The following is a 14,747-nucleotide window of genomic DNA, read 5'->3' as shown; positions in this document are numbered from 1 at the left end:
TGGTGTTACAGGTAGAGAATACAGCGTGCTGTGTGGTGTTACAGGAAGAGAATACAGTGCTGTGTGGTGTTACAGATAGAGAATACAGTGTGCTGTGTGGTGTTACAGATAGAGAATACAGTGTGCTGTGTGGTGTTACAGGTAGAGAATACAGCGTGCTGTGTGGTGTTACAGGTAGAGAATACAGCGTGCTGTGTGGTGTTACAGGTAGAGAATAGTGCTGTGTGGTGTTACAGGTAGAGAATACAGTGTGCTGTGTGGTGTTACAGGTAGAGAATACAGCGTGCTGTGTGGTGTTACAGGTAGAGAATACAGTGCTGTGTGGTGTTACAGGTAGAGAATACAGTGTGCTATGTGGTTTTACAGGTAGAGAATACAGTGCGCTGTGTGGTGTTACAGGTAGAGAATACAGTGCGCTGTGTGGTGTTACAGGTAGAGAATACAGTGTGGTGTTACAGGTAGAGAATACAGTGCGCTGTGTGGTGTTACAGGTAGAGAATACAGCGTGCTGTGTGGTGTTACAGGTAGAGAATACAGCGTGCTGTGTGGTGTTACAGGTAGAGAATACAGCGTGCTGTGTGGTGTTACAGGTAGAGAATACAGCGTGCTGTGTGGTGTTACAGGTAGAGCATACAGTGCTGTGTGGTGTTACAGGTAGAGAATACAGCGTGCTGTGTGGTGTTACAGGTAGAGAATACAGCGTGCTGTGTGGTGTTACAGGTAGAGCATACAGCGTGCTGTGTGGTGTTACAGGCAGAGAATAGTGTGCTGTGTGGGTGGGATTACAATGAAATGATGAAGTACTGCAAATAATTCAGTAACACAATGAAACTGCAATGTGTGAACACATCCTAGATGTTCTGCAACAGATTTGGGAGGTGAATGGGCAGGGTGGAGGACTGTGATGAACAGCTGAGGGAAAGCATTGCATTCTGGAACCTGTAGTACTGTGTACAACTGATAAACCAGGAAGTGCAGAAACACAAAACAGAACAAAACCCCCCAAAGTAAATAGATTTTTGGTAGTTTCAAAACTGGGATAGACAGGTAAGTAATGCATTATGCTTTTGCAGAAGTTTTTTTTTTTTTTTACCTCTACCTGGAGTTCCCTTTTAAGTAGCCAGGTTTATTTTCCAGGACCTAATGGGTCTTCTTAGAATAATAAGTAATATACACTAAATGAGGTGTGTACCACCTCTGAGGAGGAGAATAAAGCTTCTATGTCCTCCCAGCTCACAGGGGCAAATACACCCATCATTGTGCTGCTGGAGAAGGTGGCGGATTCGGGTGTACACTGGCGGACCACAGTCCTGGTGCCCCTGGCCATCTTCACGCCTTTGCTTTTGGAGGACGGCCATGTCTGTCTATCCAGAAGGACAGCTCTACTTCTTCACCTCTCCTCCTTCCGCACAGCCTCTGTGTCTGTGGATGGCACTATTCCCAGGACCAGGGGGGAGCATATTCATACAGCCTATGTGACCCCGGAGCAACACTCACATATCGCAGCCGGGGGTTCAAATGGACCAAGCACTCCAGCACCACCCTCCTCAGAAACCATGCATCCATACCCCAACACACACACACCCTTGTAACCCCCACCATCCGTCCCCACCACTCATCCCCAGCCATCTGTCCCCTCACCTTTGGCCCCCCCACCATCCTTCCCCTCCGGTCATCTGTCCCCTCACCATCCTTCCCCTCCGGTCATCTGTCCCCTCACCATCCATCCCCTCCGGTCATCTGTCCCCTCACCATCCGTCCCCTCCGGTCATCTGTCCCCCCACCATCCTTCCCCTCCGGTCATCTGTCCCTTTACCCTTGGCCCATCCACCATCCTTCCCCTCCGGTCATCTGTCCCTTCACCCTTGGTCCCCCCACCATCCTTCCCCTCTGGTCATCTGTCCCCTCACCTTTGGCCCCCCCCCCCCCAACATCCTTCCCCTCCGGTCATCTGTCCCTTCACCCTTGGCCCCCCACCATCCTTCCCCTCTGGTCATCTGTCCCCCCACCATCCTTCCCCTCCAGTCATCTGTCCCCTCACCTTTAGCCCCCCCCCCCCCCCCCAACATCCTTCCCCTCCGGTCATCTGTCCCTTCACCCTTGGCCCCCCACATCCTTCCCCTCTGGTCATCTGTCCCCCCACCATCCTTCCCCTCCGGTCATCTGTCCCTTCACCCTTGGCCCCCCCACCATCCTTCCCCTCCGGTCATCTGTCCCTTCACCCTTGGCCCCCCCACCATCCTTCCCCTCCGGTCATCTGTCCCTTCACCCTTGGCCCCCCCACCATCCTTCCCCTCCGGTCATCTGTCCCTTCACCCTTGGCCCCCCGCACCATCCTTCCCCTCCGGTCATCTGTCCCTTCACCCTTGGCCCCCCCACCATCCTTCCCCTCCGGTCATCCGTCCCTTCACCCTTGGCCCCCCCACCATCCTTCCCCTCCGGTCATCTGTCCCTTCACCCTTGGCCCCCCCACCATCCTTCCCCTCCGGTCATCCGTCCCTTCACCCTTGGCCCCCCCACCATCCTTCCCCTCCAGTCATCTGTCCCTTCACCCTTGGCCCCCCCACCATCCTTCCCCTCCGGTCATCCGTCCCTTCACCCTTGGCCCCCCGCACCATCCTTCCCCTCCGGTCATCTGTCCCTTCACCCTTGGCCCCCCCACCATCCTTCCCCTCCGGTCATCTGTCCCTTCACCCTTGGCCCCCCCACCATCCTTCCCCTCCGGTCATCCGTCCCTTCACCCTTGCCCCCCCACCATCCTTCCCCTCCAGTCATCTGTCCCTTCACCCTTGGCCCCCCCATCCTTCCCCTCCGGTCATCCGTCCCTTTACCCTTGGCCCCCCACCATCCTTCCCCTCCGCCCTCACTCTTACCTTCTCAGTCCTGGCCCAGTAACCACAGACGGTATTACTATTACCGACAGGGTGTTACCATTTGCTGCATAGATAGATGTGACACTGACAAGTGTCTGTCCGCCTCATGGGTCACATGACTTGCCGCCATCTTACGGTTCCTGTCACAGGCTCCACCCTGTGACCATATCACTGAGAATACAACAGCAAGGGATAGGGTCTTATTGGAATTAGAGTGTCAGCTCTTTGTCCTAATCTTCGCTCAGGCTTGTGCCAGCCATCACATTTATCTCCCCAGACACAAGCGAAGCGGGCAGGACCCATCATGTGGCCCCCTGCCCGTGTTTATCGGGACAGAATGCGCCTCTTCAGTTATAGGAAAACTCTTTATTAGCATCTATCAGCTGTAAAAAAAGGTTAATTTTTTTTTTTTTTTTAAATACAAAGTGTCACCCGTCACCCTGGAAACCCACATTGTATGCAGATGTCACTGTAAGGCGCAGTTACTGCACTCTGCCACCAGATGTCCCCAGAGTACCAGGCTTTAGACACGGTCATGAACCTGTCTGTTGCTCATGGCAACCAACCAGAAAGCAGCTGGTCAAAAATGAAAGCAGAGCTCTGATTGGTTGCTATTGACAACAGGAATGGTGGGCACCAATCAGAAAGCAGTTTTCATTTTCATCAGTGCTCTACAAAAATAAACTGGTTGCTATGGGTAACAAAGATGTCACTAATCTCCTCATTAGTTTATTTGTAAACACCCCCCTATGCAGATGGTACGCTCCAACCCTACAATCCGCAGCTTTATTGGCATTACCCAAGTATAGGTGGAAGGCTCCTTAAATTTAAGGACTAAGCCAGTGACCCTCCATCTAGTGCAAGACTACTACTCCCAGCATTCCCTCCTAAGGGGAGTTGTAGTTTTGCAGCAGCCAGAGACATAATGCCCCCCTCAGCCCAGTGTGCAGCATTGTGGGAGTCCAGCAGTGATGGCCGTCCCCCTCCACACCATGTACATTAACAGGATACACGCTCCTATGACCTGCACATAAACATGGCGGCCCCATCAGGCTGCATGGGGACAGCCATGGCTCCTCGGTCATGTCTGGAGGGACAGGGCTACACAAGGTGGACGGATCTCATGTGGCCGCAGCCATTGGTTACAGTCTGAGGTCAGAGGCCACGATGCGCGAGTACAGGTCATCAGTCAGGGGCCGATAGGTGCGGGCGGCCTCATCCAGGAGGTACAGTGGGTCTTTGATGTGTGACGGGGAGAAGCCATCTTGTACCAAGCACTGCTTCTGCTGTTTAAAGGTTCCAGTGGATTCCATCTGGTCCTGTAGATTAGAGACAATGGGTCATTCTCAAGAATGGCCCACATGGTAATGCCAGGAAGGAGGAGGAGCTAGTGTGGACACAGAGCATGACCACCACTGGAATTTAGTACCACGATGGAAGAGGAGGTGGTGTACACATAGAGCATGACCACTACTGGAAATTAGCACCACGGAGGAGGAGCTAGTGAGGACACGAAGCAGGACCACCAATGATGGTCATTAGTATGAAGGAGGAGCTATTGTAGACATAGAGCATGACCAGCACTGGAGGTTAGCACCACGAAGGAGGAGCTAGTGTGGACATAAAGCATGACCACCACTGGAGGTTAGTACCACAAAGGAGAAGAAAACGTTAGCTTGGACATAAAGCCCACCACTGGGGTTTAGTACCACAAAGGAGAAGGAGTTAGGGTATGACCAGCACTGGGAGTCAGTTAAAGAAGGAGGAAGAACTAGTGTAGACATAGAGCATGACCACCACAGGAGGGTTAGTACCATGGAGATGAAAATGCTAAAGTGGACATGAAGCTTGACCATCAATGGAGGTTAGTACCACGAAGGAGGAAACGCATGTGTGGACATACAGCATGACCACCACTTGAGTGTTCTGTACCAGTTTGCATATAGAGCATGACCATCACTGGAGATAAGTGCTCACCCCAAAAGGGTTGGTACCATCAGGAGCGAGAGAACAATGGTCAGAAAGAGAAGCTCTTAGTATAAACTGGACATGTGTTGAGATTCAGCAGGAAAACAGAAGGTAAATAGAACCAAGAGGTAAGTGTCACTGTACAGACTGAGGACAGCCCCACCGAAGGTAAGAGTCACCGTATAGACTGAGGGCAACCCCACCGAAGGTAAGAGTCACCATATAGACTGAGGACAGCCCCACCGAAGGTAAGAGTCCCCGTATAGACTGAGGACAGCCCCACCGAAGGTAAGAGTCACCATATAGACTGAGGACAGCCCCACCGAAGGTAAGAGTCACCGTATAGACTGAGGGCAACCCCACCGGAGGTAAGAGTCACCATATAGGCTAAGGACAGCCCCACAAAAGGTAAGAGTCACCATATAGACTGAGGACAGCCCCACCGAAGGTAAGAGTCACCGTATAGACTGAGGGCAACCCCACCGGAGGTAAGAGTCACCATATAGACTAAGGACAGCCCCACCGAAGGTAAGAGTCACAGTATAGACTGAGAACAGCCCCACCGAAGGTAAGAGTCCCCGTATAGACTGAGGACAGCCCCACCGAAGGTAAGAGTCACTGTACAGACTGAGGAAAGCCCCACCGGAGGTAAGAGTCACCATATAGACTAAGGACAGCCCCACCGAAGGTAAGAGTCACTGTACAGACTGAGGAAAGCCCCACCGGAGGTAACAGTCCCCAAATAGACTGAGGACAGCCCCACCGAAGGTAAGAGTCACCATATAGACTGAGAACAGCCCCACCGGAGGTAAGAGTTACCATATAGACTGAGGACAGCCCCACCGGAGGTAACAGTCCCCAAATAGACTGAGGACAGCCCCACCGAAGGTAAGAATCACCATATAGACTGAGGACAGCTTCACCGAAGGTAAGAATCACCATATAGACTGAGGAAAGCCCCACCGGAGGTAAGAGTCACCATATAGACTGAGGGCAACCCCACCGGAGGTAAGAGTCACCATATAGACTGAGAACAGCCCCACCGAAGGTAAGAATCACCATATAGACTGACTGAGGACAGCCTCACCGAAGGTAAGAGTCACCGAGGACAGCCCCACCGGAGGTAAGAGTCACCATATAGACTGAGGGCAACCCCACCGGAGGTAAGAGTCACCGTATAGACGGAGGACAGCCCCACCGGAGGTAAGAGTCACCATATAGAGTAAGGACAGCCCCACCAAAGGTAAGAATCACTGTATAGACTGAGGACAGTCCCACCGAAGGTAAGAGTTACCGTATAGACTGAGGGCAACCCCACCGGAGGTAAGAGTCACCGTATAGACGGAGGACAGCCCCACCGGAGGTAAGAGTCACCATATAGAGTAAGGACAGCCCCACCGAAGGTAAGAGTCACCGTATAGACTGAGGACAGCCTCACCGGAGGTAAGAGTCACCGTATAGACTGAGGACAGCCTCACCGGAGGTAAGAGTCACCGTATAGACTGAGGATAGCCTCACCAGAGGTAATAGTCCCCGTATAGACTGAGGATAGCCTCACCGGTGGTAAGAGTCACCGTATAGACTGAGGACAGCCTCACCGGAGGTAATAGTCACCGTACAGACTGAGGGCAGCCCCATCAGAGGTAAGAGTCACTGTACAGACGGAGGATAGCCCCATCAGAGGTAAGAGTCACCGTACAGACGGAGGATAGCCCCATCAGAGGTAAGAGTCACCGTACAGACTGAGGACAGCTCCAACGGAGGTAAGAGTCACTATACAGACTGTTTACAATAGGGCCATAAGCCCAAAACTCATCAGAGCAAATTCGCACTAATAAAACATAACCTTTATTGGCTCATATTAAAAGTAAAATCTTAATGCAATTTAAAATATACGCACTCCTAATGCCCAGATATATATATCATCCCAGTAGGGGATAATACCCCAATGGTAACGTAGCTGCAGACTACCCACCACTAAATATTATATAGTATTTGTCTTTTTTCGTAACTAATGGACAAAGAAGTGCTATTTAAAAACACAGCGCATAGCCCCTCAACTAGTTTCACCCGTTCTCGGGCGTCATCAGGAGGTGGGCTTATGACAATGTCTGCCCCATCTCGCTCATATTTATACGTTTCATCCATAACCGCGTGACCTCATTAGTTCCATAGACCTATCATATGTCCGTATGAATGTAAACAAAAGGCGTTCCTTGGCATCTGGCCAATAGCCAGTATATACGTCAGACGCCAACATCATATCATGGATCTTGGCGTCTGACGTATATACTGGCTATTGGCCAGATGCCAAGGAACGCCTTTTGTTTACATTCATACGGACATATGATAGGTCTATGGAACTAATGAGGTCACGCGGTTATGGATGAAACGTATAAATATGAGCGAGATGGGGCAGCGCATTGTCATAAGCCCACCTCCTGATGACGCCCGAGAACGGGTGAAACTAGTTGAGGGGCTATGCGCTGTGTTTTTAAATAGCACTTCTTTGTCCATTAGTTACGAAAAAAGACAAATACTATATAATATTTAGTGGTGGGTAGTCTGCAGCTACGTTACCATTGGGGTATTATCCCCTACTGGGATGATATATATATCTGGGCATTAGGAGTGCGTATATTTTAAATTGCACTAAGATTTTACTTTTAATATGAGCCAATAAAGGTTATGTTTTATTAGTGCGAATTTGCTCTGATGAGTTTTGGGCTTATGGCCCTATTGTAAATAGTCGATATATTTCCATCAGAGCATATTCCTTTAAGGCACATTTAGGGTTGTTTTTGGACTATACAGACTGAGGACAGCCTCACCAGAGGTAATAGTCCCCGTATAGACTGAGGATAGCCCCACTGGAGGTAAGAGTCACCGTATAGACTGAGGATAGCCCCACCGGAGGTAAGAGTCACCGTACAGACTGAGGACAGCCCCACCGGAGGTAAGAGTCACTATACAGACTGAGGATAGCCTTACCAGAGGTAAGAGTCACCGTATAGACTGAGGACAGCCTCATCGGAGGTAAGAGTCACCGAATAGACTGAGGACAGCCCCACCGAATAGACTGAGGACAGCCCCACCGAATAGACTGAGGACAGCCCCACCGGAGGTAAGAGTCACTATACAGACTGAGGATAGCCTTACCAGAGGTAAGAGTCACCGTATAGACTGAGGACAGCCTCATCGGAGGTAAGAGTCACCGAATAGACTGAGGACAGCCCCACCGAATAGACTGAGGACAGCCCCACCGAATAGACTGAGGACAGCCCCACCGAATAGACTGAGGACAGCCCCACTGGAGGTAAGAGTCACCGAATAGACTGAGGACAGCCTCATCGGAGGTAAGAGTCACCGAATAGACTGAGGACAGCCCCACCGAATAGACTGAGGACAGCCCCACCGAATAGACTGAGGACAGCCCCACCGAATAGACTGAGGACAGCCCCACCGGAGGTAAGAGTCACTATACAGACTGAGGATAGCCTTACCAGAGGTAAGAGTCACCGTATAGACGGAGGATAGCCCCACCGGAGGTAAGAATCACTATACAGACTGAGGACAGCCTTACCGGAGGTAAGAGTCACCGTATAGACGGAGGATAGCCCCACCTGAGGTAAGAGTCACCGTACAGACTGAGGACAGATGGTTACTACCCCGTAGAGGTGGGCATCTTATTTCACATGATGGTGACAGATACGATACCCACCATTACCCTCAGGAATCGTGGCCGTGCGTAGGACGGTAGGAACTCCACCACATGACGGCAAATCTGATCCAGATCCAGCTGATGTCCGGGGCGCAAGGTGACAGCCGCCATACCGGTGCGCCCCTCATGTCCTGGAGGAGGAGAGCAGCATTACACCCTCCTGCCATACAGCGGTGGCGGTGATAGGAGGAACACCTTACCTGGCACGGACACCCCATAGACGTTGACCTCATGGAAACACTCCAGTCCGCTCAGGACCTCCGACACCTCAGTGGTGGCCACGTTCTCCCCCTTCCACCTGGAGACACAGAGAAGATGAGTGCAGAGTGATACGCTGGGGGAGGGGCGGAGCTTGTAACCTTACCTGAACGTGTCACCTGTCCGGTCCCGGAAGTAGACAAAGCCCAGGTCGTCCTGCATCATCAGGTCCCCAGTGTTAAAGTAACAGTCACCGGCCTGGAAGACGTCCCTCAGCAGCTTCTTCTCTGACAGCTCCCGGCTGCCCACGTACCCCAGGAACGGAGACAGGGGGGTCACCGGCGAGATCAGCAGCCCCGTCTCCCCTGTAGACGACACCCATGTGACCACCTGACTGACAGCAAGTGGGGGGGGGAGCAAAGAACACTGACCTGTGGCTGCCCGCTGACAGCGCCCATCACCGCCCCTCACCGGCTCCCCCTGCTGGGTGTCATAGCGGATGAGCTCAAAGGAGCAGAAACGCTTCAGAGGAGAAAGAGGGAGAGTGATGGCGACACAAAGAAGAGCTGCAGAACATCGCTCCCTCTACAACTCATACATAGTGATATATCCTGCAGATTATTACACCCCTGACCTCTCTACAGATCTGCAGAACATTGCTCTGTCCTCTCCTCCTGATACATAGTGATATATCCTGCAGATTATTACACCCCTGACCTCTCTGCAGATCATTGCTCTGTCACTCACTTTGTAGAGGGAGGTGCCCCGCCCCACAGCCCCGGGGGTCCCAGTGTAGTTGAAGAAGCTGATGTTGAATTCGGTCATGCCGTACGTCTCGTAGATGCGGATACTTCCGAAGCGCCGGGTGAAGTCCCTCCAGACATCGGGGCGCAGACCACTGCCGGCCGCCAGCCGCACCTTGTGCCCGATCTCCTCTTCACTCTGCGGCAGAGAGAGAGGGTGAGGTGACTGAGGACCCCCGAGGGGGGCTGTGAGCGGTGGGGGTGGGGTACCTGTGGCTGGTTGGTGAGGTAGCGGCACAGCTCCCCGATATACTGGAACACGGTCACATGATGCTGCCGGCAGTCGCTCCAGAACTGGGAGGCTGAGAATCTCTCCTTGAGGACGACGGAGGCCCCTGTGAGGAGGAGGAGGAGACCCCTCAGTGTGAGACCCTGCAGGATGGGGGTTGTCATGTGACCACTCACCGATCCCGATGCAACCACCGATCCCCAGGAGGGCTCCGGACTTGTGGTAGAGCGGCAGCGACATGTAGATGACATCATCGGCGTTCGCCCCGCACAGCTGGTAGAAGACGCAGCACATTAACGTCTTGAGGTGACTGATACGGGCGGCTTTGGGTAATCCTGCGGGGGGGACGAGAGGTGAGCGATGGCCTTGACACCCCCCCAACCTGACGTAATGCCTCCCCTCCGTCATGTGACCCCCCCACCTGTCGTAATGCCACCCCTCCGTCATGTGACCCCCCCCACCTGTCGTAATGCCTCCCCTTCGTCATGTGACCCCCCCCACCTGTCGTAATGCCACCCCTCCGTCATGTGACCCCCCCACCTGTCGTAATGCCTCCCCTTCGTCATGTGACCCTCCCAACCTGAAGTAATGCCTCCCCTCCGTCATGTGACTCCCCCACCTGTCGTAATGCCTCCCCTCCGTCATGTGACCCCCCCACCTGTCGTAATGCCTCCCCTTCGTCATGTGACCCTCCCAACCTGACGTAATGCCTCCCCTCCGTCATGTGACCCCCCCACCTGTCGTAATGCCTCCCCTCCGTCATGTGACCCCCCACCTGTCGTAATGCCTCCCCTCCGTCATGTGACCCTCCCAACCTGACGTAATGCCTCCCCTCCGTCATGTGACCCCCCACCTGTCGTAATGCCTCCCCTCCGTCATGTGACCCCCCCCACCTGTCGTAATGCCTCCCCTCTGTCATGTGACCCCCCCCAACCTGACGTAATGCCTCCCCTCCGTCATGTGACCCCCCCCACCTGACGTAATGCCTCCCCTCCGTCATGTGAACCCCCCCCACCTGTCTTCATGTGATCCATTCTAACCCTCCGCCCGGTCATGTGATCCACTCCCACCTTACCTGTGGTACCAGATGTAAAGATGCAGATGGCCGTGTCCATGGGATTCTTGGGGGTCCCGGTCAGGCCAGGCAGGGGGCTCTCGGACGCCTCCTCCATCAGGTCGTGCAGGTTGATGACCCCGGGGGGGAACTGTCCCGGCCCCATCACCCACACAGTGACATCCATATCCCGCAGCTCCGGAAGAATCTCCAGGACGGCATCAAAGAGCTCTGCGAGTCACGAGAGACGGGTTACTGGAGCATTATACAGATATTACAGCTCAGGGCTCTGTATATTATACCGATATTACAGCTCGGGGCTCTGTATATTATACAGATATTACAGCTCGGGGCTCGGTATATTATACAGATATTACAGCTCGGGGCTCTGTATATTATACAGATATTACAGCTCGGGGCTCTGTATATTATACAGATATTACAGCTCGGGGCTCTGTATATTATACAGATATTACACAGATATTACAGCTCAGGGCTCGGTATATTATACAGATATTACAGCTCAGGGCTCGGTATATTATACAGATATTACAGCTCGGGGCTCGGTATATTATACAGATATTACAGCTCGGGGCTCAGTATATTATACAGATATTACAGCTCAGGGCTCTGTATATTATACCGATATTACAGCTCGGGGCTCGGTATATTATACAGATATTACAGCTCAGGGCTCTGTATATTATACAGATATTACAGCTCAGGGCTCTGTATATTATACAGATATTACAGCTCGGGGCTCTGTATATTATACAGATATTACAGCTCAGGGCTCGGTATATTATACAGATATTACAGCTCAGGGCTCTGTATATTATACAGATATTACAGCTCATGGCTCTGTATATTATACAGATATTACAGCTCAGGGCTCGGTATATTATACAGATATTACAGCTCAGGGCTCTGTATATTATACAGATATTACAGCTCAGGGCTCTGTATATTATACAGATATTACAGCTCGGGGCTCAGTATATTATACAGATATTACAGCTCGGGGCTCGGTATATTATACAGATATTACAGCTCGGGGCTCGGTATATTATACAGATATTACAGCTCAGGGCTCTGTATATTATACCGATATTACAGCTCGGGGCTCTGTATATTATACAGATATTACAGCTCAGGGCTCTGTATATTATACAGATATTACAGCTCAGGGCTCTGTATATTATACAGATATTACAGCTCGGGGCTCTGTATATTATACAGATATTACAGCTCAGGGCTCGGTATATTATACAGATATTACAGCTCGGGGCTCTGTATATTATACAGATATTACAGCTCATGGCTCTGTATATTATACAGATATTACAGCTCAGGGCTCGGTATATTATACAGATATTACAGCTCAGGGCTCTGTATATTATACAGATATTACAGCTCAGGGCTCTGTATATTATACAGATATTACAGCTCGGGGCTCAGTATATTATACAGATATTACAGCTCGGGGCTCAGTATATTATACAGATATTACAGCTCGGGGCTCAGTATATTATACAGATATTACAGCTCGGGGCTCGGTATATTATACAGATATTACAGCTCGGGGCTCTGTATATTATACAGATATTACAGCTCAGGGCTCTGTATATTATACAGATATTACAGCTCAGGGCTCGGTATATTATACAGATATTACAGCTCGGGGCTCTGTATATTATACAGATATTACAGCTCATGGCTCTGTATATTATACAGATATTACAGCTCAGGGCTCTGTATATTATACAGATATTACAGCTCAGGGCTCTGTATATTATACAGATATTACAGCTCGGGGCTCTGTATATTATACAGATATTACAGCTCGGGGCTCTGTATATTATACAGATATTACAGCTCAGGGCTCGGTATATTATACAGATATTACAGCTCGGGGCTCTGTATATTATACAGATATTACAGCTCATGGCTCTGTATATTATACAGATATTACAGCTCAGGGCTCGGTATATTATACAGATATTACAGCTCAGGGCTCTGTATATTATACAGATATTACAGCTCAGGGCTCGGTATATTATACAGATATTACAGCTCGGGGCTCGGTATATTATACAGATATTACAGCTCGGGGCTCAGTATATTATACAGATATTACAGCTCGGGGCTCAGTATATTATACAGATATTACAGCTCGGGGCTCGGTATATTATACAGATATTACAGCTCGGGGCTCGGTATATTATACAGATATTACAGCTCAGGGCTCTGTATATTATACAGATATTACAGCTCAGGGCTCTGTATATTATACAGATATTACAGCTCGGGGCTCAGTATATTATACAGATATTACAGCTCAGGGCTCTGTATATTATACAGATATTACAGCTCAGGGCTCTGTATATTATACAGATATTACAGCTCAGGGCTCTGTATATTATACAGATATTACAGCTCGGGGCTCGGTATATTATACAGATATTACAGCTCAGGGCTCTGTATATTATACAGATATTACAGCTCGGGGCTCGGTATATTATACAGATATTACAGCTCGGGGCTCTGTATATTATACAGATATTACAGCTCGGGGCTCGGTATATTATACAGATATTACAGCTCATGGCTCGGTATATTATACAGATATTATACAGATATTATTATTATACGGATATTAGAGCTCGGTATATTATACGGATATTAGAGCTCGGTATATTATACGGATATTAGAGCTCGGTATATTATACGGATATTAGAGCTCGGTATATTATATGGATATTACAGCTCGGTATATTATACGGATATTACAGCTCGTTATATTATATATATATATATATATATATATATATATATATATTAGACCTCTGTATATTATATGGATATTAGAGCTCGGTATATTATACGGATATTACAGCTCGGTATATTATACAGATATTACAGCTCGGGGCTCAGTATATTATACAGATATTACAGCTCGGGGCTCTGTATATTATACAGATATTATACAGATATTATTATTATACGGATAATACAGCTCGGTATATTATACGGATATTACAGCTCGGTATATTATATATATTAGGCCTCTGTATATTATACCGATATTCCAGCTCGCGGTATATAGCACAGCTGGGTCAGGCGGTACCTGGGCTGGTGATGAGGTCCCGGGCCCCGCAGGCCGCCAGGCAGTGTCGCAGCGCCCCCTTGCGGACATTGGTGTTGAGGAATGCGGCCACCAGCCCCAGCTTGGCCAGAGAGAACCAGGCGGCCAGAAAGCGCGGCTCATTCCCGAGGAGAAGGGCCACAGTGTCCCCCGGGGGAGGGCGGGCGGCGGAGCTCAGGGCCCGGGCGGCGCGGTTACTGGCAGCCTCCACCTGCCGGTAAGTGATGCGCTCATCCCGGTACCGGAGGAACACGGAGTCCGGCCGGGCCCGGAGCTGCAGCTGGAAGAGCCCCGGGAGCGAGAGCGCCCCCTGCTGGATCCAGCGCTGCAGCGTCCGCTTCACCCCCGCAGCCCGCACACAGAAGCGGAGATCCTCCAGGAGTAACCGGGCCCTGAGGTAACCCCGGGGCCACAACCGGAGGAAGAGCAGCGGCAGGAGAGCAGCGAGCCAAAGCCAGAGCGCCATTACCGGAGAGCAGGGGGAGGAGCTGGCACCGAGCCCCGCCCACACCACGCCTACCTGTACTGTGCTGGAGCCCTAATACTACTACTGCACCTCCCCTCATCTATTATACTACTACTACACCTCCCCTCATCTATTATACTACTACTACTACACCTCCCCTCATCTATTATACTACTACTACACCTCCCCTCATCTATTATACTACTACACCTCCCCTCATCTATTATACTACTACTACACCTCCCCTCATCTATTATACTACTACACCTCCCTCATCTATTATACTACTA

General features: G+C 50.6%; 1 protein-coding gene across 1 annotated transcript; it reads right to left on the bottom strand.

Moving 5' to 3' along the window:
* Positions 1-3,224: 3,224 nt before the first annotated feature.
* On the bottom strand, positions 3,225-14,485 carry SLC27A3 (solute carrier family 27 member 3). Its single transcript, XM_069949840.1, has 10 exons — positions 13,974-14,485; positions 10,868-11,077; positions 9,969-10,127; positions 9,774-9,898; positions 9,508-9,702; positions 9,192-9,282; positions 8,927-9,125; positions 8,763-8,860; positions 8,563-8,693; positions 3,225-4,192 (listed from the first exon to the last, which is right to left on the bottom strand). The coding sequence occupies exons 1-10, from the start codon at positions 14,455-14,457 to the stop codon at positions 4,016-4,018; spliced, it is 1,869 nt and encodes a 622-aa protein (XP_069805941.1). The 5' UTR covers positions 14,458-14,485; the 3' UTR covers positions 3,225-4,015.
* Positions 14,486-14,747: the final 262 nt, after the last annotated feature.

Source organism: Dendropsophus ebraccatus, chromosome 13, assembly GCF_027789765.1.
Source record: "Dendropsophus ebraccatus isolate aDenEbr1 chromosome 13, aDenEbr1.pat, whole genome shotgun sequence".
In the NCBI taxonomy this organism is placed as follows: Eukaryota; Metazoa; Chordata; class Amphibia; order Anura; family Hylidae; genus Dendropsophus; species Dendropsophus ebraccatus.
This window is presented reverse-complemented; position numbering and strand designations above follow the sequence as displayed.

What these genes read in the sequence shown, in the direction of transcription:
- SLC27A3 (XM_069949840.1), bottom strand. Translation starts at nt 14,457, where the DNA reads ATGGCGCTCTGGCTTTGGCTCGCTGCTCTCCTGCCGCTGCTCTTCCTC. An exon ending in GGACCTCATCACCAGCCCAG is followed by an intron (nt 11,078 to 13,973) that starts GTACCGCCTGAC and finishes CGTGACTCGCAG; the next exon opens with AGCTCTTTGATGCCGTCCTG. An exon ending in CACGATTCCTGAGGGTAATG is followed by an intron (nt 4,193 to 8,562) that starts GTGGGTATCGTA and finishes TCTAATCTACAG; the next exon opens with GACCAGATGGAATCCACTGG.